The following is a 23,428-nucleotide window of genomic DNA, read 5'->3' as shown; positions in this document are numbered from 1 at the left end:
ACCCGTCATGGAGGCGCCGCTTTGCCCTCGCCCGACATGGCGGCGCCGCCGCGGCACCGGACGCCGGGGCAGCACCCGCACCAAAGATGGCGGCGCGGGCGGAGCCGGCCCCGCCCACACGCGGCCCCGGCGGAGCGGCCGCCTCCCTGCCCGCCCCTGGGGCCTGGCCCGGCCGGGCGGCGCCGCAACGCGGCGGGGCTGCTGAATGCCGGAAAAACCTTCCGCGGCAGCCGCGGTGTGGCGGCAGGGCACGGATTGTCCCCCCTGCATTTGCCACTGGACAGGCCACACCCTTGCTCCCCTCCGGTAGCGAGAATGTTCTGCTTGCCTCAATATTGTTTGTAGGTTAAATGTGTAAATTGTTTTGCGGAGGCAATACAGCAGAAGAGGGAACAAAAATACAAGAAAAAAATCTGACCGGTAAGAAGAGAAAGAGAGATATTAATAATACTTGTATTAATACTTGAGATACTTTTGTGAAAAAGAGAGCCAAGCAATCCAGTGCCAGTGCACAGGAACTGCAGAGAAAGTCCTGCAGCAATTTGCAATTAGAGTCTACCAGGAGTGTGGCAATAGGGCGGCTTTTTCCTGAACCTCTCAGGTTCAAACAGTCCTTCACTTGCGGTTTCTGTAGGAGAGAGTTGAGCATGGTACAAAATTACAGCTGGTTAAGAATTTGAGTGTCTGAAACAGTGTTTCTTGGAAAGGATGTGCACTTGTTTTTAGTATAAGCAGAGGGGAGACTGATAACAAGCAAGTTACCAAAGACCTAGAGATGAACTGAATAAAAAACGTTGTGTAAGGAACAGACTAGACAGGAGACAATTTTGAGTTTGCAGTGTTGGTGTGCTTGGGCTGTGGCCACAAAAAGACATTTATATGGACTTTTGTGGACTGAATTGCCTTCTGTTAACAAGAAATGTAGAACCTAGAGACCAGGATTGTGCTGAGCATCACCCATTACCTGTTCCAAACCTCTATTCCAAACCAAAAGGACCTGCAAAAACTCAATACTGTCTCTCCCTCAAGCTATAAGAGTTGTAGCATCCATCAATTTGCAATGAAAACTGAACACATGGACATGAAATACGTCCTCTTTGGTAAGGTGGGAGGTAGAGACACAGCATTGTGAGCTATTCACATATTACCCACGTGTCTGCAGATATACAGGTAAATTTAGAGCTTTGGCACACCCAGGAGAGTACCTAAAGTGATATTTGATCCAGTAGAACTGTGCTACTTCCAAGAGGAAAGGCCTTTTGGGAGAGGGTGTGAGAGCTCATCTCTGTCATACCTTGTGAACCTGAGATTTTGGTGAGCAGAAGGCTCTGCCCTAAAGGGCAGATGGAAATTATGTTTTTTGCAAGAACATTTGTGTGCCTGGAATCTGCTGGGTAAAGAGCAGAGCACAGATTCATCCCAAAGGTGGGAACAGAAGAGCTTTGGCCAGTGAGCTCCAGGTGCTGCTAGTGGCAAATGAAGAAAGGGATTGCATGTTGCACACTCAAGGAAAGAGGCTGGACAAAAGGACTCAAGGACACAAGAAACAGCCAGCCTGAGATAACTGGCTGTGATAACTAAGTGACAACTCCAGGCAACCAGTGACTGGGCAAAGCAAAATAGTCCCCAAAACACTCACAGCAGACTAACTGCCCTGAAAAAAATAACCACATTTCAAATTCAATGGAGCAAAGCCCTGTCCATTAATATTTCTGTGGTAAAGGTGTATTGTGTCAGCACACAAATCAGTCTTTCATTTCCTAGGTTGTTCACTGGAAGCGCAGCAGTTACTTTGTGATAATGCAGTGCCAGGCACCACAGGAGAGCACATGAAACACAGGTCAGTGTGTCCTGTGGCAGCTAGCACATCTGTTCAGTGTCCACTAGATCAGATCACAGAGGTGAAGTAAAGCAAGGAAAAGTCTCAGAAGGAAAAAAGAAAAAAGGAAAAACTAGGAAATTCATGTTAATGGAACATACTTCCAAATAAAAGTACCAGATCTGTCATATGTGTGTACAGGTCTTTGACATCAAAGCAAATGTTGCTCTCTTCCTAAAAACAATTACAAACGATAAATAAATAGGATGAAGGGCTTGTCTGAGCTTCCTAACCCCCTTAATTTCCTCATACACTGGCTACAGACAGGGTGATTCTATCTCACTCTGCCATTTTGATCCATGCTGCTTTGAAGCAAAAATAGAAACACCAGTGTCTTAAATGGCTGATTTGTGCAAGAGGCACTTTCATGTTACCAAAGTGTGATAAGCAGTAAGAAGATTAACTTTACAAGCTGACCTTTGAAGTACAAAGCTTCAGTCCTTGCTCAAAATTTTGTCCTTTAGGTTTGTTCTGGTGTCCCCTCCTTGTGGCATGACTTTATCCTTACCTCATTGTAGCTAAGGATGTGCTGTAAAAATACTATAATTTTTGCTTTTCCTCTCAAATATTGTATATTAGCCTATGTTGTTTGTGTGGGCATGAAATGGAATGAAAGGTGATACTGCAGGGTGCTGTGCTATTTACACGTTAATTAGGGACAACAGTGGAACTGCATTTGATAAGATCAAGTACTTTACCTAATGATATCCACCAGTGCACTGTCCAACAGATTACACAAAAAATTTATCACTCTACAACATCCCTGATCTAGCCAACAATTGTTTGTTATTTAGGATATTTCTCGACTGACAAGCTGATTAAAGAAAATGAACACACATAAAGCTGTAGCCAATGCATTTGAACTGAATTCTTGCTTTTCGATTGAAAGAAATTGCAATTCTTCTTCTTCTTCTTCTTCTTCTTCTTCTTCTTCTTCTTCTTCTTCTTCTTCTTCTTCTTCTTCTTCTTCTTCTTCTTCTTCTTCTTCTTCTTCTTCTTCTTATTATTATTATTATTATTATTATTATTATTATTATTATTATTATTGTATAGTTTTTCTTATCTAAGTAGCATAGTAGGATACTTATGACACACATCTGGGAAAAGATAAATTCCACTGTCACCTGACCAGAGTGGACTTGGATAGAAATGTTTCAGTTGCTCATATATGCTGCACAAAAATTCTAATTTTCTTTTGTTTTGTTATGTTCCTTCCCTAGTTGTCTTCCTACTGTAGGGAAACACTTGATGCTAAATGGAGAATATATGTGTGAATTGAAGGAGCTGTCTCACTCCCCTGACACCCAGAACATCCTGGCAGGCAATCTAAAAAAGACAGAATGAAAGATTCCAGTCAGTGAGAAACCCAGGCTGGCAAGTCTCAGCAGGGATTATTAGTGATTGCCTTGCTGTCTCACTGCCCAGCTGTCATAGTGATCAGTAGAAATAAAAAGTCCAGGAAATGGAGCACAGGCTTTACTGTTTTCTGCCCTTTCTATCACTCTCTCTTTTTTGTTTGTTTTTCTTTTTGTTTTAGTTTTTGCTTTTTCCTGGCACCAGATCACCTTAATTTGCTGTCTGTGCACAGAGGATTCCTGTGTTGAAATGGTCCTGGAAATAGTACCATGAAGATTTGCCTGAAAAGGAGCTTATGACCACTATCCATACTTATTTAATTGCAGTAGATGCATTTGAATTTTAAAGACAGGCTCTTCAGAATCCTGGTAAGCTTTTTACTGGTGCATTTAGAGACCAGAGAAAGAAAACAAGCTGTGTTCAAAAATATTAATTACTCAGCAGTGAAAATTTCAGAATTCAAAAAATCATTTCTAGAATCTCTAATCAACTCTTGCACCTTTATACTAGCCAATGTAGCTCTCGTCATTATAGCAGGTTTTCCTTCTAGATCATGGACGAGTCACAGACTTTTATATCTTGCTTAAGTCTAACCTTACTTTCAAACAAAAAATTTACCTGAATGAATTAAAAATATGAACTAGGAGTGAAGTACTTGAGTCTCCATGTTACATCCCTTATTGCGTGGAATGAAAAAAGGTTAATAAAACACCATTCAGCTACATGGAATTAAAACCTCTTAAATTTCAAATAGTGCTGCCTCTTAGAGATTTGAAGCAGTTTTAAAATAATCATAATTTGATATAATTTTCCTGAGAGTCTTCATGTAGTTAAAACCTTGTACATGTGGTACTCAGACTTTCCAGCCATTTCTGTCATGCCAGCATCTGACCATTAGTTCCAGAAGTGCTCACATAAAATTTGGACTGAAAGAGAGCAGTTACTAACACTCTGTGCTTCTCACACAGATGCAGAATTTTTTAGTGAAAAGTGCTCAGTGACCATACAAAATAACTTCACTCCATTTTGCAAGAGAAAGTAAAAGTTTTCCAGCAGTCCCTGGGGGATAATTCCTCCTGATTCTCAGTTTGGAAATCTTCTGGTTTGCCTTTTCACCTCATTCTCTTTTTTTAGCATCAGCATCTTTTGTTAGCAAAAAGTATACTGTTCCAGGCCATTCTTCTATGTTGCAAGACAGGGCAAGTAACTGAGAGCCAATGTATTTTAACAGATATTTTGAAGAGCCACTAGACTTTATGCCTAAATTAAAATGTTTGTCGCTTTCTTAGAAATACTCTGAGGTCTGCAAGAGTCAGAACGTTGGAGCAAGATGGGAAGGAGCTTGGATCACCAGAGCATATGCCACTAAACTGGCCAAGGTACATCCATTTCTCTGATTGCCACCAGGCTTGCAGTATTTCTGCAGTTCCATCATCATTTAACACATTCTGTGTTGGCTCACTCTGTGTTCTTTTAGCTATGAACAGCCTTTTCTAATGGTTTGATAGGAGAAGCTGAAGAAGCATAGAAAAAGGGTATCTATGGTGGGGAGGGATGCCCAATACTCTCTAAAGTGAACAGGACTACAGTGAGTGTATTTCTGTCATCTTCAGATGTGTGCAGTTTGGGTAGAAGCGATTACAGGAACAGTAATTAATAATTCATCTGCAAAATGAATTAGTTATTGATAAGAGCCTGAAGAGTCTGGCTCTGATTGTATATGGGAGACTCCATAGAGAGAAGGCTTGGGAAATATATGAAGGGTGGTTAGTCCTGAAAAGAACCAAAACCAAATGCGCAGACCAGGAAGAAAATGAGATTAAAATATTTCAGCCTTTTTAGAGAATACTAATGTACCCTAGACAAACAAGCCAGCATGAATCCATCCCTGCTGGAGCTGTGTTTCCTCTGACTATTGTTGTCTAAAGTTGGCCCTGATATATAAGCTCATTATGCCTCCAGTAAACAGCAAAGGACTTTGAACATATTTTGTGCCCAATGGCCAATATTGAGTCTAAAAGGAAAAAAAAAAAAAAAGAAAGCCACTGCCACTCTATGTAATTTGCTTATCCTCAATACTGTATTTCTATTCAAAATAGCCATCAGAAATGTCTGCTGCTTCTTACAAAAGCAGAATATATGCAAGAAATATTAATTGGGGTCCCCTCCCCTCATAAATAATTAGCAGAGGAAAAAAAATATTTTAGAAGTTAGCTTTTAAAGTGAACAGCAGATACCTACAAGGAGAATGTATCCATCATGCAGCTGGCAGTACAGGAATAACCAGCCAATTGTTATCATCTGGTATCTGTATGTAAACGAATAGTGCTGCCACTACAGAACTTCTCAGAGTGTTTGTGAAAGAGGTACAGCCTTTGCAGGTTATGTACATACTGGTACAACATGTTATGCTAAGCACATTATTCATTCCTCCTGCTGGCACACTTCTCAAATTTCATTGCAACTGAAGGAGGTAAGCCCCAAACATGTTTGCTGCTGTGTACTTCAGGCAGTGCCTTGCAGAGCAGAGCTGAGTGTGTCCATCCTGCTGAGCAGAACCTTAGGACACCCCGAACAGGAAGCTCTTTGTTTGATTTGTTGGCTGAATAATCAACACAAGCAGCTTAAATCAACTGGGGTGTGCGTACCCTCATGCCCTTGCCTTCTGGTAGAAAACATGAGGCAGTAGGAGGAAAGCCAAGGAATCTGGAGGGGATAAGGAACACAAGCCAGGAGTAAGGATAATTTGACAGTGATGCATAGGGCACAAATAACACAACTTGGAAGACACCAGGCTTCTCTGTTCAGCTCCCCCAAGACCGTGAATTTCTGCCCTGCCTGCACATTGTGTAAGTATCTAAACACAACCTGCCAGGCTTGTCCTGTCTCTGGCACTCATGCTTATGAAAAGCAGGAGCTGTACCTGCTCTCAAGCAAAGAGCAAAAGAAAATATTATTCCCATTCCCCTGCACAAATGCTCAGTGCCATCAGAGCTGTTACACTGGATGGCAGATGGGAAAGGTGCTTTGGCAATGAAAAGTACTGGGATCTGAACAGTTGGGCTGAACCGTTGCTACCTGGATAAATTCTCATCCCAAGATGTTTTTCTGATCATAATTTGTAAGTCCTGTCCTGTTGTTGAACAGGCTAAATAATTTCATAAGTACCTATTTCTTCTGAGCATTTCAGGTAGCAATTCAGTTACTGCAGGAGCAGTCAAGTCCCCAAATGCTCATCTCTGCTTTCCAAAGCCCTCCCAGCTGTGCTGACAATGCTATTTGTGTGGGGAACTGAAGGGATAAAGTGACCCAACTAAGACATAACCCACCAGGAGAAAAAGTTTCTTTTTTTTTAGCTACATCAGTGTCCTTTATGATTGTGCACAGCGGGAGAGAGCCTTGATAAGAATGGATGAGTAGTCAGGAATGACTTCTGCTGTCATTCTGGGCCACTGTCCCAAAATCCTTTGATACTCTTCTCCCTCAGTCTTTTGGGTCTAACAGAAGCTCTTTTAAAGAAATAATTGTTTAAGGATGAAAGTCAAGGGTTCTCTGAAAAGCATGCAAGTGAGCAAAGAGGGAGCTGGGAAGACTGTGTAGAAATCACACAAAATTACAATAACCTAAATATTTATTCCCAAAGAAAAGGCCTTCTTGCCCCTTTTTTTTATTTAATTGCCCATTGTAATAAATTCTGCTGGCTAAAACATCATCCAAAATGTGATCCTGGGTGCAGTGTGGTGTTTCTGCTGATGCTGCTCAATAGTTACTCTCCCACACGCACACTGACACAGCACTAGAAAAAAACATTTTTTGTTTTTCAAATTCTATAACTCTTACCCTGTAAAGAAAATAATAACAGACCTCCTAGCAATGTATAATCTTTTTCTCACCTCCAGTACTCTTTCTTTTCTCAGCTCTGTTCCAGGATCTGCTCTGTTCCCAGTTTCAACTTCTGAAGCCAGAGGAGCATTTAAGTGGAAGGTAGAGTAAAATAACTGTCATTAAAAACAAAAAAAAGAGGCAGAGGTGGTCAGCAAAGAGGGATTTGGGAAAAGAAATCACTGGAGAAACTATGATTTCTTTAGTATTTTGAGAGAGTGACATGCATCTTAGTAAACTGGCGGACCTTCCAGTATGCCTAACCTGTTTCTAGGAAGTCACTACAGGAACCCAACTGTGGTTCTTGATTGTGTGTTTTGTTTTGGGCATTACTGTTCCTCTAACTTTCTCCCCTTCTCCCATGTTTTGTCTGCATAAAAAGCCCTAGATGTGGGACATCTTTTTTCAGGAGGAAGAATAAAGATCACAGGCATGCAAAGCTGATTTCCTTTGTTCATTATGCTTATAAGAGGGAATAATAGAAATTGCTATGTTAAAATTAAAAACATACATCATGCTAGAACCTTCTGATTACAGGACTGGACACTAGCAAAATTCTAGCAGTGCTCAACAGAACATGTTGTTTTACTGAAAGGGCTTAAGAGGTTTTTTTCTTGACAGGTTTTTTTTCTTTTCCCCCAATTCTTCTGAGACATAAGAGACACTTGAGCCTGAAAATAGTTTATATATACGTGTTTATATACATGCACTTGCATTTTCTGGAGCTGCAGGCACAAACCCAAGTGGTTCCTATAATAACAGACAGTAAACTTCCCCTGAAGCATCTTTCAGGTAAGCAGTTAATTAGGTATTATGGTCACAGGGCTGAAGGGGGTGTGTGTGCGTGTAAGAAAAGCAGGACACAGAGAAAAGCGCTGGGGGGCGGGAGAGAGGAGGAATGAACCGGCCAGAGGCAGTCTTGAGGCATTTTGATAAAATGTTTGAATCTTGAGCAGCCTGATACAAATATTTGTGTAACTGTTCAGCTTTCCCACTTCAGCCACACACCTGTGAAGACTTCGCTGCAGACTGAGACAGCAAAGCTTTTACCTGTCACAGGTGACAATGCTTGTGACTCTTGACACTTTCTGCTCGAGTTTGCGGGGCCCCGGTGATTCTCCCCTCCCGGGAGTGAGGCGAGGGGTCCGGAGCATCCAGCAGGTCCCAGTGGGGAAGGGCAGTGCCCCAGAGGCGCAGGAGCTACTGGGGACACCCGGCAGAAGTGACATGAGGCAGAGGGGACACTCGGCAGAAGTGACACCCGGCAGAAATTACACCCACTAGAGGTGACACCCGGCAGAAGTGACACCCACTAGAGGTGACACCCGGCAGAAGTGACACCCGGCAGAAGTGGCACCCGGCAGAAGTGACACCCGGCAGAAAGTGACACCCACTAGAGGTGAGACACGGCCGTGGTGACACCCGGCAGAAAGTGACACCCACTAGAGGTGAGACACGGCCGTAGTGACACCGGACAGAAGTGACACCCTGGCTGGGGAGGGCTGGGGGAGCTGCGCTGCCCCTGCGGTTGTCCCGCTGCTCCTGGTGGAGTGTTCGAGCACCGCAGAGCAGGAATGAGGAGCTCCGGCTGCGCAGCCGCCTCGGCTTCGGGGGTCCTCCTGACGCTAGGGATTTACTCCTGGATCTGCTTCCAGGAACCGGTCTCTTCTCTGGTGTGCGGTGATCCCCACCGGCATCTCCCCTTCCCCGTCCTTCCTCGAGCATCCCTGCGCTGGCGGAGTCACATGTTTGGTCTTTGATGCCTTTAATCCCACCCTCAGCGCCCGAGAGGGAGGAGAGAAATTCGCGGAAGAGAAGTGAGGCACACGCCGAGAGCAGGATCCCGGCGGGAGCGGAGCTGCGGGAGGGAGGGAGACGGGAGCGGCCGCGCGGGGCTTCCCAGCGGATCGGGTAACTCTGCCGCTCGGATCGGGGAAATCGCCCGCTGGAATCGGGCTGTCCCGAGGGGGATACTTCCCCTACCCCTGGGGGATAAAGGGGAAGTGCACTGAGGCTGGGAGAGCAGGGAAAGGGGGGCCACGAAGTTATGGCTGATGAGCAGCCACAACTGCTCATTAGGGCTGGGCTTGGCTGCTGTGGCTGCGGCGCCCGAGCCGGCAGGGAAGTGGAAACCCTCCAGGGATCGAGGAGATGTTTCTGTGCTTGCTCCGGGAATATGCCTGTGACGAGCGAGAGGACAAGTGGCCAGAGCCTGGCCGGGCCTCAAGAAACGGCCCTTCCCTTAGAGAAGATGAATGGAACTTTTAAGAGAACGGGGAAAAGCCAGCCGGGTTCTGCCCTGTGCTTGGTGCCACCCAGAGGAGCCCTTGCCCGAGACAGAAGCGTGTCCAGAATCTCTCTGGTCTGAAATCCGGGCAAGGAACTGAGGGCTGGGCACACTGAAATGCCCTCTGTGTCTGCGTCCTGCAAGGAGGGCAGGGTGGAGGTGGGATCAGCTTTTCTTATCTAACGCCCTCTCCTCTTTGACCATCACCACTGAGGTAACTGCTATTAATCCCGGTGCTTTAAGGGTCACCTTGTGCTACCTGGCATCTCTCCCGAAGGGAATGAGGAGCACCTAAGAAACCCAATGGCCAAAGTCGCTGACATTTAGAATCAAAGGCTGCTGAGGAAATCTGCAGTTGTCCTGTGATGCAGCAAAAAATGAAACTATGCAGATGTACACTACAGGTTCCTGGGCTGGCTTCTCTCCAGCAGTCACTGAGAAAACCATTTATGTACAACCAATAGGGCACATCAGGTTCAGCATGCATTTGCAAGCACAGAAACCAGGAGAAGCACCCTCCTGCACATGTGAAATCTGCTGCTTTCTTTTCTGTCCAACAAGGGACAGAATTATAATTATACCACAGATTATTGTTCAGCTCCTGCATTTACCTCGTTTTCTCCCCTTGGGCTCAAGCAGATCACCAGGATCCCCCAGAACCAGGGCATTCCATTCACCACGCCTTCCTATGCAGAATAAACACTCTGGTTCATACGTTGTGGGGGGAGGGGAAGAAAAGGGTGTATATTCCTCAGGCACAAGTGGTGAATACAGAGAAGTCAGTAATTTAATAGTAGTAGAGAGTCTCTGCAAAGAGGAATGCTTTTCATCAATATGACTAACATTTTTCTTTCAGAGGTTTGAATCACAATACTCTGGTTGTTGCCTTGTACAGTTTTACATTTTGATTGTTACGTAGACCTGTCACAGCTGTAATTTACAGCTTTGTCATCAAAGGCCCTTGTACACAAATACTCTATTTCCTTATTCCTGTACTTTGTTCTTCACAGTCATAAACAACAGTAAAGCTACAACATCTGCAGTGTTAGCAGCCATCACTGCACCTGTTTCCTTTTCTCTCCCTCTCCCCCCATTCATACAACCACAAGTCTACTGGCACAGGTGAATTTTTAAGAGAATTCATCATTGTGGGGATAACAAAGAGGTTTTATTAATGATTAGATGATGATCAAATGATATTTAATGATAAATAAATTGCAAGTGGTGATTAAGGAATAATCAAATTATGATTTAACAGTGATTTAACAATAATTAATAATTATGCTGTAATGAAATGGTAATCAAACCATATTTTTAGTTTCTTATTTCAACAATAATTTAAACCATGATTAGACTCTGCTACTTACTGCACTTGTACACCTAAAGCAATAGCTGGATATATAAATGTCATGAATATAAAACATACATTTAGGCTTAATGCAAAATGTGTTACCTTACTATAGACATCAGGTGCTGGGTAAGGGCATCTCAGCCTCCAGGAGTGTCCTTGAGCAAAGTCCCAGCACACGGGGAGATCTCCACCAGGCCACGCAGGAGAGCTCTGTGGGCTTGCAGTGACCACAGGAATCCACAGCCAGCAGTGACTGAGATAGCCAACACCTCTTTCATGTAGGTGCAGGGGTGCAGCTGTAGCAGCTCCAGTCTTCTCTAATCCCAGCTCAGGCTGGTACCTTTAAATCCTGTAAAACATGGCCTAGACACCTGGGAAGACAGGCCTGGCACAGTCATAGAATAGGGCAGCTTGGAAGGGAGCACAGTGGGTCATCTGGTCCCATCTCCTAACTCCAGCAGGGTTGTTCCAGAGCCTACTGCACAGGATTGTGTCCAGGTTCTGAAACACCTCCAGTGAGATAGACTCCACAGCCTCTCTGGGCAGTCTGTTCAGCACTCAGTCACTGCACAGGGAAGAAGTTCTCCCTCACATTCAGGTGGAGTTTCCCAGACATCAGTTCCTGCCTGTTCCTCTTGTCCCACTGCTGGGCCATCCCCCGACCTCTCACAGCAGACGCTGACAGACATGGATCAGGTCCCCTCTCAGCTATCAGTTCTCAAGTAGCCCCAGCTCCCTCAGCCTTTCCTCATAGGAGACATGCTCCAATCCCTTCATCATCTTCTGGAGCACAGGTAGCTTTTTCTCCAACCTCTCCAGTCAAAGGGAAGGGGGTTTGAAATCTGGCAAACCAGCAAAAATCTGGTCACAGGACTGGTGCCACAGCCAGGTGTCTGACCATAGGAGAGTATGGAGAAACCTGTTGGGACTGCTGGGGTCCTTCTGATACAGAGAGGGAATTTCGGTGACAGGCTCGCCAAGTTGGTGAGGGCCTTCATTTAAAGTTGCTGCAGGAGGGGAACTTCAGTCTCTTCAGTTTAAAGCCAGGGCTAGCAAGAGATGCCTAGAACATGAAGAGAGATCACAGATCAGCAGGAGAGCACCTGAATGGCAACACAAAGGAATTCCAGCCACTCCAACCACTATTTTGCCTTTATCAGAGTCCAGCTTACCTGTCTCTGTGCAAAGGCATGGGGAATGAAGACAGGGAGCGGGAGTCACAGGCACACCTGCAGGGCTGCCAGTTCCTTGGCATCATGGCAACGTGCTGGGGTGACTCCTGGGACTGGAGTGGTGGAATGGCAAGGGTAGGTGGGAAAGATGAGGAGGGATCACCCTCTGTATCAGTAACCAGCTGGAGTGAATGGAGCACTCCCCATGGATGGAAGAGGAGCTGTCCAAGAGATGACAAATCAGGATTAAGGGAAGACAGGAGAGATGACTTTGTTGTGGGGCTTTGCTCCAGGCCCCACCAGGACGACTGAGTGGATGAGTCTATAGACAGATAGGAGCAACCTTGTGATCACAAAGCCCTGGTTCTCTTGGGGCACCTCAACCACCTGTCACACCTACCAAAATCACAGACAGCTCCTCCAAAGTCATTACCTTCAGTCCCTGTGTTTAGCTAATACCTTGCAGAACTCTTCTCAGGCTGCTCTCCACTCCTACTTCAACTTATCTACCTGACTGCTTGGTAGCAACAGAGGGAGCATTGTTTTTCCATGGGATTGCCCTGAAGGGAGGCAGGCAGGTGAAATGGGCTCTGTTTCGGTTTATGTGACAAAGGAAAATTAATATACATGAGAAACAAGACAGTAGTTGGGGAAATAACTGTAATTAATATATATATATTGAGTTCATAGCCTCTTTCATTTGTGGCATAGTCATATCCTCTTAGTTCAAATAAAATGGGGAAAGTCACCTGCCACAGCTATGTCCCTCCTTTCTTAGTTCAGTAGCTTTCAAACTGTGCATCATGGATTTCAAGGGATTTATGAACAACCTGTAAAAGCTTACTACAGTCCAATGAGAATAGCAAGCCAGCCTAAAATGAAATTTACATTCAAGTTTTAATTCTGCAGTTTCTAGTGTAACCCAACTGGACATAATTACACCCTGCATATTTGTGTATTTTTAATGTTCCAATAGTGCTTAAATTCCATCTCCTTGGACAGAAGAGGTCTGTATGTTCACTGACTCGCCCTGAGGGATCAAAACAGACAGCAGTGTCTTCAATTTCTATCTCATGCATCACATAATTTTTGCAAAGGGATAAGTCCTCTGCCCCTCTCTAGCCACTTCTCTTACACTTCAAGCTGTCATTAATCTATTAACTGTGACAGTTTTACACCTTTAGTACACAGACCATAAGAATCAAAAGTTCTAAGGGAGCTGAGAGATTTAAGTGCAGCAGCCCTGATCTTTGCCTGGCTTATCTGATCATAACAGGATAAATGACACTCGTCATCTACAACCAACATAAGAACAACTGCTTTCAGCAGTGCTCAAGGAAGTGAGAGATATATTTGGTACCTGCATTAAAATACAATCAAAGAACAACTATTAGTCTCTTACCATTAAACTTCCTTTGAATGTTTTTAGCAACACAGCTCTTGCTGGGATGGTTTGTATTTTCTAGGGAGCCGGATTCTGAGTTTGGCATGGAAGTGCAGTGATCAGACCTGTGGATGCTTGGCTTCTACTGGACACTGCAGTTGTCAAGGGGGAACAGACACATTGCAGAAATATTATCTGGCACCTGACCTACTAAAAGCTGTCAGAAAACAGGAGGAATTGCAGATGAGAAAAGCTGGCCATCTGGCCCAGTAATAGGGATCAGCTTATGGCAGAGACCTCAGGTTCCAGTATTTGAAGATATCTGTATATTCCCTGTCAGCATGCCTGTATGTTACAGGAGATCTCTATGGTGCCTTGGGAAGCCTCCATTGGCTTCCTCAGATTTGAGCAGGATGTTTGTCACATCACCACAAAGGCCCTGTCTCTGCCAGAGAGGGTTCATCAGCAGAGGAGCTGCTCCTGAGCCAGCAGCTCATCTGCATGATGTTAGGCTGGGGCATAGAAAAGCTTTTCACACAAAGGTTTCAGTTGGGTGCTGCTGTTGGATCAATACACAAGTGTAAGGTACCATTTGTGTGAGCACCATTACTCCCACCACTGCTATGGCCCAGCTGGGACTGAGACAGCCCATGACATTTCCATGACATTTTCTAATAGCCTGCCTTTGTTTCCCTCTTTCATCCCTTTGTAGACAGATCACTTTATGAATCTGACCACATGACTTCATCCAGCTTTTTTTATGTTAGGAAAGAAATGGCTTTTCCCACTGATGCTGAGAAGAAGTGTAGATAGGCCAAAAGGAGTCATTTAATATTGTAATTGTACAGTTGTGTCCTTATCTTATGGTGCAGGAAGTAGAAGGCAGATGGTCTCTCTTACATCAGCTATCCAGGAACCTAAAAATTTGCAGCTTTGAAGCATATAGGAAACTTTGTTCCAGGAACACCTCTCTGTGGAGAGGAGTGTGGAGCAGACAGAAGATCAGCTTTCTCTTTTAAAGCACAAGCACAGCAGACAGTGCTCTGCACCCCAAAGAGTACATTACTTATTTTTCTACTCTCCTCAGTGTGCAAATAGATGAGTTTTCCTGAACGTGTAATTCAGCCTAGTGATTACGAGACTAATAAGGATATGATACAGATTTGGAATTAGGTGTTTCTGGAAGGAATCTTCATCATGAGAATCTAAGAAAAGAAACAAGCCAAATCTACAGCTCTTTAACACCACAGCTTCTAGTTGTGTTTAAGCAATGGCTCAGTTCTTCACAGAACATGTGTAACTCTGGCCTCTACTGCAGGTACTTATATGGTTGCAAAGTAGTTATTCAGGTTTAATAAAGTGGGAGTTTTTAAGGTACTATAAAATCCAAACCTGTCTCTCACTTTTCTCCTCAGACTTTTTTTCTGTCTAAAATGCCACTTGCATGAAAAACAAGCGGGATGTTTTTCTCCCTAGAAGGGGAAAGAAATGAAAATGACAGTACAAAAAGATCCTGAAAACAGTGTCTCCTCTGAAGTCAGAACCATCCTAATGGCTAGAAATCAGCCTGAGTAGAAACTCTGGATTCAAATCCTACAGATAAAAGCAAGCTTCACTTCTGCAGAATTAAGAATTTTTTAATCTATATTTTGAATTCTCAGGTTCCCAATGATACAGACAAAAGTTGGGAAGTCTCTTCCCTCTCTTCTAGATTCTCCAGCTTGTTTTTCACATTAATTGCAGTATTTGACCTGCTTTAATACACTCCTGACCATTTTTAGCCTCTGTGATTATTTCACTGCCCAGTGAAAACAGCCTTTTCCTCAGCAGGCAGAGAGACAAAGAGTGTGGCTGTCAGTGTGAGTGTGAACAGCTCAGGCAGCAGCAGATGTGAAGAGTAGCAGTAGGTATGTATGTGATTGCTGTTTTTTTGAGACACCCTGAGTTGCAGAGCCAGAATAAGTGCTCTATCATCTTGAATTCTGTTACTGGTGAAGTGAAGCAAGGATTAAGTCATAACGCTTGGAATTACAACACAGTGATCTGCATGGGTGGCTTCCAGTCCTGCGTGCTTTTCCAGGAAACTGGAGTCAGGAGGTACCTCCAGAGAGGGTGGTGCTCCCCTGGCCCACCTCACCGACCTGCCCTGAGCCGGGAGCTGGGACACCAGCAGGTGGAGTCCCCACACCACTCTCCCAGCACTGCTGGGCTTTGGACTCCGTGTGAGTCCACCTGTAGGGACCTGGGACATGATCCTTGAACAACATGGGCTGCAGAACAACCAGATGTCACGTGAAAACTTGTTTGACTCATCTCATGAGGCTGCAGCCTTCCCAGCTCTGCTGGCTGCTAAGGACAGGACAACCATTTTTCCCTCTTGAGTAGAAAATGCTGAGGGAAGGAGCTTCCTTGGGTGAGCATTATCATCACAGAATCATAGGATGGTTTGGATTGGAAAGGACCTTAAAGAATAGCTAGTTCCAACTTCCCTGCCAGATGCCACCCACTAGACCAGGTTGCTCCAAGAATTATTAATGAAGAAATGCTCAAAGAATTATTACTAGTGCTTCAATTACATATCCCAAGATCTCATTGCCAGCTCATATGTTTTGTAGCTCAGAGCTTCTGCACAGCTGGAAGATGGAAAGTAAACTTTATTCCCTGAGAACTAAACTACCTTATAGTTTTCTTTCATCTCCTTTTCACACTGTGGTCCTCACATTCAAGTTTGGAGGCTGGCTCAGAGACAGTGCCTGCTATGATGCTTGTATCAAGACAAGGCTCAACAACGTGAGCTGGAATATGTTTCTGCATGCCTGTGTTCTTTTAATGCTTGTGACAGATTAGCTGGAAGGGCTAGGATTTTGGGTGAATAAATGCATTTAAATGCCAGATCTTTGCATCTAATGGATTTCAGGTCTTCACATCCTGAATCCTCAGGACTTGGATCTAGCAGCTGAAGTACAGCCATCACCTTTAGGGCCTTTAAAAAGTTCACTGATGCAATTCAATGCAGCATTTGTGCAACAGGATTGTGTAACCAGACAGGAAAAGAAAGCTATATGAAAAGAAACTGCAGATTCTCATGCATCACCATGTAAATCTGTTCTCAGTTCAATTACTCTAAATCTTGTCTTGAACCTTAAGAGAGGATAACACTGATACCATAGTCTATCTAAGGATGATTTGAGATCTCACAGCATGAACTGCCTGCTCTCTAAGAAATATTTGCAATAACTCTTATATATTTTGCATTAATCTTGTTAAAAGTTTTCATAGATGGCTGTCACATTCCCATATGGCAAGAAGAAAAGGTTCTCCTAATGGTAAAAACAGCAAATCTGTGACCTCTGTAAATAAGGCAGTTCTAAACTATCCCCAGAGCCAGACCCTGCTTCATGTCCTCCTAGCCTTTTCTTAAACAAGATACATTTTTCTGAAACAGAGGAGAAAAGCCATGATTTTTTCCATTCACCCAAATTTGCTTAGGCTGCTTCAAGATGGCAGTGAAGAAAAGGACAAAGAATAACATTTTGGTCTGGAACCACCATTTGATGATCAGAACTTGCTGAAGGCAAAATTGGAAAAGCTCTGCACTGAACACCCAGTGCACCATCAGTCACCTCAGTAAGGGGAACATGAATAACTCAGGGAGAGGGAGTAGGAAATTAAAGGGATAATGAATTAAAAGTGAGACTACTGACATGAGAGAATTCATCTGAACAGACTAACTGCTCTGATTTTGGGTGAGCTTTTGTCAGTCAGGCTGTGAAGTGTTCAGGGCAGCCAGAGAAGCAGATATGGCAAAATCTAACTTCTGTGGATAGGAAGGTGGATATTTGCTTACAGTGAATACAAAAAATACTACATATTTATGTGAATACTGCAGTTTAAAATTAAAGGCATATACTTCTAAATTGCATACTTTTAAATAAGAAGTAGGAGTCAATGGCTCAATTACATGTTCATGTTGCTATGGTCTAGAGAGGAGGAGACATCTGAAAGAATCAGACACACATTACCCTTACCATACATAGGCCCTCAGTGAAATTGGTGTCTTTGTTATATGGCTTCACACTCTGGGGAGGAGAGTGAAAAAAAACCACATTTGGAAGTGTGTGAGCAGCAGGAGGGAAGCATGTGTGCCTCCGAAGAGGTAAACGTTTGTGTCTCCAATATGTGTTGGACTAAGATACAAGAGGTCTGGCTTTGCTTCGTAGCTGTGATCTAAACATTATTATGTCACTGTCACTAGATGGGATACCCGAGTTCTGTTCCTTTAACACAGAAAGGGATTTCCACACATCCTGCATCCACCTTGCTTGTTCTTACATGTTTGAAGCACAGTAATAAACACATAATAACACACAAATAACCTTTTGAGCTTGGTTAGATCAGAGCTCCTATGTGCGAAAAAAATGGCCTTAGGGGTCCTTTGCTGAAAACTTGGCTCATCTGTCCTCAACCTCCCAGAACTATTCTGTGATGCCTCCATCACAATGGATTCCACAAGGGCCTTGTATTTTGGCTTACTCAGAGACTAGTCCCCTGCTTTCTAAATTCTCTGCCAGTTCCTATTTCAGTAACTATGATTTTTTTCTTCCTTTCTAGGCTTGGACAACCTGTGCAGGTTTGACAGCAATGGCACCAGTGGTGCCCTGCAGTCCAGGGAGAAGGATGCATTGGGAGTGAAGGATTGGGCATGAGCAGTGCAGGAGTGCCCTCCTTCTGCAGCAGTTATGTTACACCGATTCTGGCAGCTCTGTGGGAAGTGGTGCCGTTGGTCCAGCCCTTTCATCCATCTCCTCATCCTGACTGTGGTGACTTTTGGTGTGCTGGCACCTTTGGTCTGCCACCGGCTCCTCCACTCTTACTTCTACTTGCGGCGCTGGCACCTGAACCGCATGAGCCAGGAGTTCCTGGAGCAGAACCAGCAGGAGGGCCAGGATGCCCTCCATTACTTTGAGAAGATGCAGATGCCAAATGCCTCCGAGGCCTCTAGCAGTGATGCCTTCCAGCCCTTGCTGCTGATCACCATTATCACTGTGCAGAGGCGGAATGATTTCCACTATGTCTTGCAAGTGGCCTCCCACTTCCACCGCCTCCTCCAGAAATGTGGGGCGCGTTGCCAGAGGCACCGCATGCTCCTCTGTAATGTGGAGTCAGACCCCAGCAACCATCAGGACATCAGGCTGATGAGCAGCCTCTTTCCTGTGGTCAGTCGTGACAGAACTGGAGAGAATCCTGACCCCAGCCTGAACCAGTTCGAGAAGGAGAAGCAGGACTATGTCTTCTGCCTTGAGCAGTCACTATTGATGTACAGCCCAGAGTACATCCTCCTCGTGGAAGATGACGCCGTGCCAGAGGAGGAGATATTTTCTGTCTTGCAGCACCTCTTCTCGGCCCGGTTCTCCAAGCCTTACCTCAGAGACGCTCTCTACTTCAAGCTGTACCATCCTGAGAGGCTCCAGCGCTACTTCAACCCCGAGCCCATGAGGATCCTGGAGTGGCTGGGGCTGGGCATGTTCCTGGGGCCGGTGCTGGCCGGTGCGTACTGCCGGGCCGTGGGGCGGGCGGGCCCCGGCTGGTGCCTGGTGGCGTTCTTCGCCCTGTACAGCATGGCCCTGGCAGAGCTGGTGGGGCGGCACTACGGGCTGGAGCTGCGCCGCCTGCACCCTGCGCTCTACAACGTGGTGCCGGCCAGCGAGTGCTGCACCCCTGCCATGCTGTTCCCCGCCACCTCCGCCCGCCGGGCCTCGGGATACCTGCGGGGGCTGCGCTGCCGCCAGGGCTTCGCCAAGGACACCGCCCTCTACTCGCTGCTGCGCGGCAAGGGCGAGAACGCCTTCGTGCTGGAGCCCAACCTGGTGCGGCATGTGGGCATGTACTCCAGCCTCCGACTGAAGAGCAACCCGAAACTGCTGTAAGCTGCTTCTGCCTTGCCGTGCAAAAAACACCCAGGGCACTTGTCGCAGGGCAGAGGGGCAGTGTGCAAACTCAGATTCTGTGCTGCTTGCACTGTGCATCCTGTGTCCCCATGTGGATAAAGAATAATTCTCTCTAAAAGTACAAGTTTTCTTATAATCAGCTTATGTACATAGAGACCCTATCTAATATGAACTTGGAGCTAATCACCATGCACCGCCTGGGAGGGGAGTGGAGGATTCCAGTTCACTCTCCTTAGCAATTCCCAAAGAAAAGCTCTCACACCAACATGCACAGCTTTCCTGCCTACTCTCCTGAACAGTCGTTATAAAAATCCTTGCCTTAGGGCAGCAGAAATGCTGGACAAAGTGAATGTTTCAAATTCAAGCTAATGAGGAGGGGAAGACCTTATTTCCTCCTCCTTACTAAAGTCTGATCTCTGACCTGTCTCTATTCCAAAGCTGTGGTTTTGAGCAGACCCTTCAAAAGCAGAAGTGGTTTGCAGGAACTTTCTCACAAATTCTGCCTAAGTACTTCAAATTTATCAAGTCTCTTTAGTGTCTCCCTATCTGCACCTCTACCATTCCCACTTCTTTTGCTTCAACCAGAGTCTTAAAAACAAAACCTCTGCTGCTTCATTAAAGGTCACCTCTGAGAGTAGGGATAGGAAAACAGAATCACAGCCACTGGTGTTGCACAGATGGGTCACAAATGCACATTTTCATTGATACATGAGATACATTGTACACAATGATTGCTGTATTGGTTGGAATCATCACTCATTGTACTGGATGCACTAAAAGAGGTTTTATCAGCCACTGAGTGAACTTAGACATTCAACATGAATTTACCTTGACTTTCCCTCAGCACAGAGGAAAAGATTAGATCAGGTGCTGTTGTGCAGGATCCTTGTTCATTTTGGACCTGTAATTCACAGCTCAGCTGGAGTGGTTCGTTCACTGCTTCTGGCAGAAAGCAAAATACCTGTGGGAAACAAAGATGTCTGTTCATAAGAAAAAGCAACAATAGCACAGCACATCAAGAGGCCGCTCTGACAGTGACAATGTGTCCTGGTTGTTAGGCATCTGGGATAGGTACTTTGCACCACGGCTGTGGGCACAGTTAAATATAAAACCTTGCACATAACAAGAGACTTCACACTGAATGAAAACAGGCAAAAATTGGATATATCTTATGAAAAGCCCACTTTGGCTTTACTGAGCTTTGAATCAAATTCACTTAGAGGTGGCATTTGTTTGAACTGTTTTTAAAACCATATTCCTTGCTTTGGAATGAATCAAGTAAATATTTTTCGTTGAGTTTAATCAGTGGGAGTTGTTTGGGTTTTTCTTTTTGGTAATGGAAGGGCTCTGCTTTGAATTTTCTTCTCCCAGCTCTCTCCCAGGTGACTTATGCCTTAAGCTCTTAACAAGTCTGATTATAGGTGAGAAATACCTAAAACTCCTAAGAGATGAAACCAAAGAACATGGCAACCCTCCCTCTGTCAGTGCAGTGGGTATCAGTTACACACCACAAAGGCACAGTGCAGGTTAGCTGAGAAACAGCATCACAGCAGTGCTTTGCTCTCCAGTAATCAGCTGGATACTTTTAGAACATCTTTGGAAATTAGAGTGAGTAAAAACTGCATGTGAGTTCTGTACCATTCCAAAGGCAAGGCAATCCTTCCTGGCAGAGGACACCGGAAAAATGGCACAGGCAAAACCACATTGTATTCCCAGCTGCTGAAAGCCCTGGAGATGCCATGTGGCAGGTGGGCAGACCTCTCCTCTGGCTTCACTGCAGTGGGGTTTGGGTGTCAGGATTTGAGTGTCACTGTATATTTATTCCACAAAGTGCCTGCGCATACACCTAGTTTCTGTTTCTTCAGCTGTGAATATTTCAGTGCAGTGGGCTTGCTCTTCTCTCTTTTATATCTTTGTACTGTACAAATCCAGGACAATTCCCTGTTCTTTTCATGATGTTCTATTCATATTCATTCTTGCAAAGAAAATCTCTCAGCCATGTACAATAAATGGGACAGGGAATGGAAAAAGGAAGAGGGGAAAAGAAAGAAAGAAACCTTAGAAAAGACACAAATTAACTACATCCAGTTAATAAATGTTTTGATGTGGAAAATGATTTATCCATTTGTCTCAAAGTTATTCTCCTGTTTGTCCAGTAGTACTTTATTTGTCATACCAAAAGTCCAGGGGAGGTCAGTAATTTCACTGAGCCTCTTAGCTGGAAATTAAGAACATGAATCTGAGGCACCTTTTCTAAACTAGAACACAATTTTCATGGCATGAGAGATCAGAGAATTTGATTGTGAGACCAAACAATGTGCAGAGGGCCCATTTGAACCAGTGTGAGAGTTTCAGATAAACCAGCTGAGAACAAACTCCTTTGTGCAAGAAGCAGGTTAATAAATTCTTTATGTCCTTCTGCGACAATTTTCTTAAGTGCACATCTTGCCTTCACAACAGAGGTGCTGCTTTGTTGAGCCTGCAGGGAGCTGTTCTGAGTTACTCAGTACTTGCACAGTGCCCATCCTGCCAATGGGACATCCCAGGAAAGGATCCTGCTTCTGCCTTCCAGTCTTCCAGAAACAGATTGAGCCTTGTTTCTGTGCTGCATATTTTACTAGAAATTAGAAGTCAGAGAAGTGCAAATCACCCCTCAGAAGAGAAAATGGGAGGCTATGTGAATTCTTAATTCCTGTTGGATTTTGTTCTGCAGTTCAGGCTAAAAACGCAGTTCCAAACACCCAAAAGCTTTATCCCTCTCTTTTCTCTCTGGAGCTGAGTTGCCCCATCTCAGACTACAGAAGTTCAAAGCATGGTATTAGCTCTCTGAAATGTGGCCTTAAGAGCTTGGTTTCTTTGACTTTAAAACAAACTTAGTGACTGTTTTTGAAACAAACAGTATGCATTTGGTTGGGTGTTGGTGTGTTCCAAATAGTTTGAAGACTATTCTTCAATGCAGCAGCTGCTGATTGCAGAAGAGGAGTCTTTCTCGATGGGCCATCAGCAGGACCCAAGGTTTTATTGTTCAAGACAGTTCAGGTGGAGTTATTGACTTAAATAAAAACTACATTTGTTTCCAAAGCATGTCCAATATAAGCATGATGACAACAGAATATGGGATAAACTGACACATCTCTACTAGATTAGAAGCCCAAGAGGATTTTCTAACTACAGTAGGCATCAAAGTCTTAGAGAGAGAATGCTCCATTTGAAGAGAGAAGAGAAGAGAAGAGAAGAGAAGAGAAGAGAAGAGAAGAGAAGAGAAGAGAAGAGAAGAGAAGAGAAGAGAAGAGAAGAGAAGAGAAGAGAAGAGAAGAGAAGAGAAGAGAAGAGAAGAGAAGAGAAGAGAAGAGAAGAGAAGAGAAGAGAAGAGAAGAGAAGAGAAGAGAAGAGAAGAGAAGAGCCTTCCTTCCTGTGGTGAGGGGCTGTGAATCACCAGATTGGGTATTTCAGCAGCAATTTGTCTGGATAAAGGCTTACAGGCTGAATTGTTTTGGTGGTTTTTTGGTTTTTGTTGGTTTTGAGGTTTTTTTGGTTGTTTTGTTTTTGATTTGTTGTTTGTTTTTGTTTGGGTTTGTTTGTTTTTGGTTTTAATAAATTTATTTAACAAGCAACATTCCTACAAAATAAATAATCTTTCTATAAAAACTTTGCTAATAGTCTCTTCTTTCTGTGTCTCACTGTTTGTTTTCCTGATTGGCAGATCCACCTTTCCTTACCATATTTGACAAAGATATTCTCATGTTCATGCATTGGCACAGATGTTATAATTTTGATTGAATCCCCACTCAAAGTAGGTCTTATTAGACCAGGTTTCTCAGCCCCTTTTCCAATCAAAATCGAGGCATTTTAACAGGGACCTGAGGTAAAATCAAGCTCTGAGTGGTGGAATTTAACTTTGGCTTACTTTTGTATAAAGAAGGTACATATTTCACAAAATAAAGAAGGTAATTTTCTGTGAGAGAGAGCTGTAGTTACAAAGGCACTAGCAGTTTCTTTCCCGAAGTCAGAGTTTCATTTTGTGTATTTTAGCACCAGCCTTACAGACATCGTATTCAAATTCAGCAGATGGCAGGGCCCAACATGTGGCTCTGAATAATCTTCAATTAAACACACACCTGCCAAAAATGCATAGAGAATCAGATACTCCATGGTCTGTGCTTCTTCAT

The 23,428-nt window shown here is 44.4% G+C and overlaps 1 protein-coding gene and 1 long non-coding RNA gene across 4 annotated transcripts; one reads left to right on the top strand and one right to left on the bottom strand.

Annotated features, from left to right (window-relative positions):
• Positions 1-148: 148 nt before the first annotated feature.
• Positions 149-22,909, top strand: PGAP4 (post-GPI attachment to proteins GalNAc transferase 4). 3 transcript variants are annotated; one of them, XM_056514775.1, is made up of 6 exons: positions 149-420; positions 3,417-3,603; positions 4,525-4,614; positions 7,153-7,219; positions 7,739-7,909; positions 17,923-22,909. In XM_056514775.1, the coding sequence occupies exon 6, from the start codon at positions 18,051-18,053 to the stop codon at positions 19,236-19,238; it is 1,188 nt and encodes a 395-aa protein (XP_056370750.1). In that variant the 5' UTR covers positions 149-420; positions 3,417-3,603; positions 4,525-4,614; positions 7,153-7,219; positions 7,739-7,909; positions 17,923-18,050; the 3' UTR covers positions 19,239-22,909. The 3 variants fall into 3 exon arrangements, with proteins under 3 accessions (XP_056370750.1, XP_056370749.1, XP_056370748.1); XM_056514774.1 differs by lacking the exons at positions 149-420; positions 3,417-3,603; positions 4,525-4,614; positions 7,153-7,219; positions 7,739-7,909 and adding an exon at positions 8,904-9,028; XM_056514773.1 differs by lacking the exons at positions 149-420; positions 3,417-3,603; positions 4,525-4,614; positions 7,153-7,219; positions 7,739-7,909 and having other exon boundaries at positions 17,504-22,909.
• On the bottom strand, positions 9,005-20,174 carry LOC130265598 (uncharacterized). The gene is made up of 4 exons (XR_008842634.1): positions 20,088-20,174; positions 13,330-13,463; positions 11,928-12,148; positions 9,005-11,818 (listed from the first exon to the last, which is right to left on the bottom strand). It is a non-coding gene; the product is annotated as an uncharacterized LOC130265598 (long non-coding RNA).
• Positions 22,910-23,428: the final 519 nt, after the last annotated feature.

Source organism: Oenanthe melanoleuca, chromosome Z, assembly GCF_029582105.1.
Source record: "Oenanthe melanoleuca isolate GR-GAL-2019-014 chromosome Z, OMel1.0, whole genome shotgun sequence".
In the NCBI taxonomy this organism is placed as follows: Eukaryota; Metazoa; Chordata; class Aves; order Passeriformes; family Muscicapidae; genus Oenanthe; species Oenanthe melanoleuca.
This window is presented reverse-complemented; position numbering and strand designations above follow the sequence as displayed.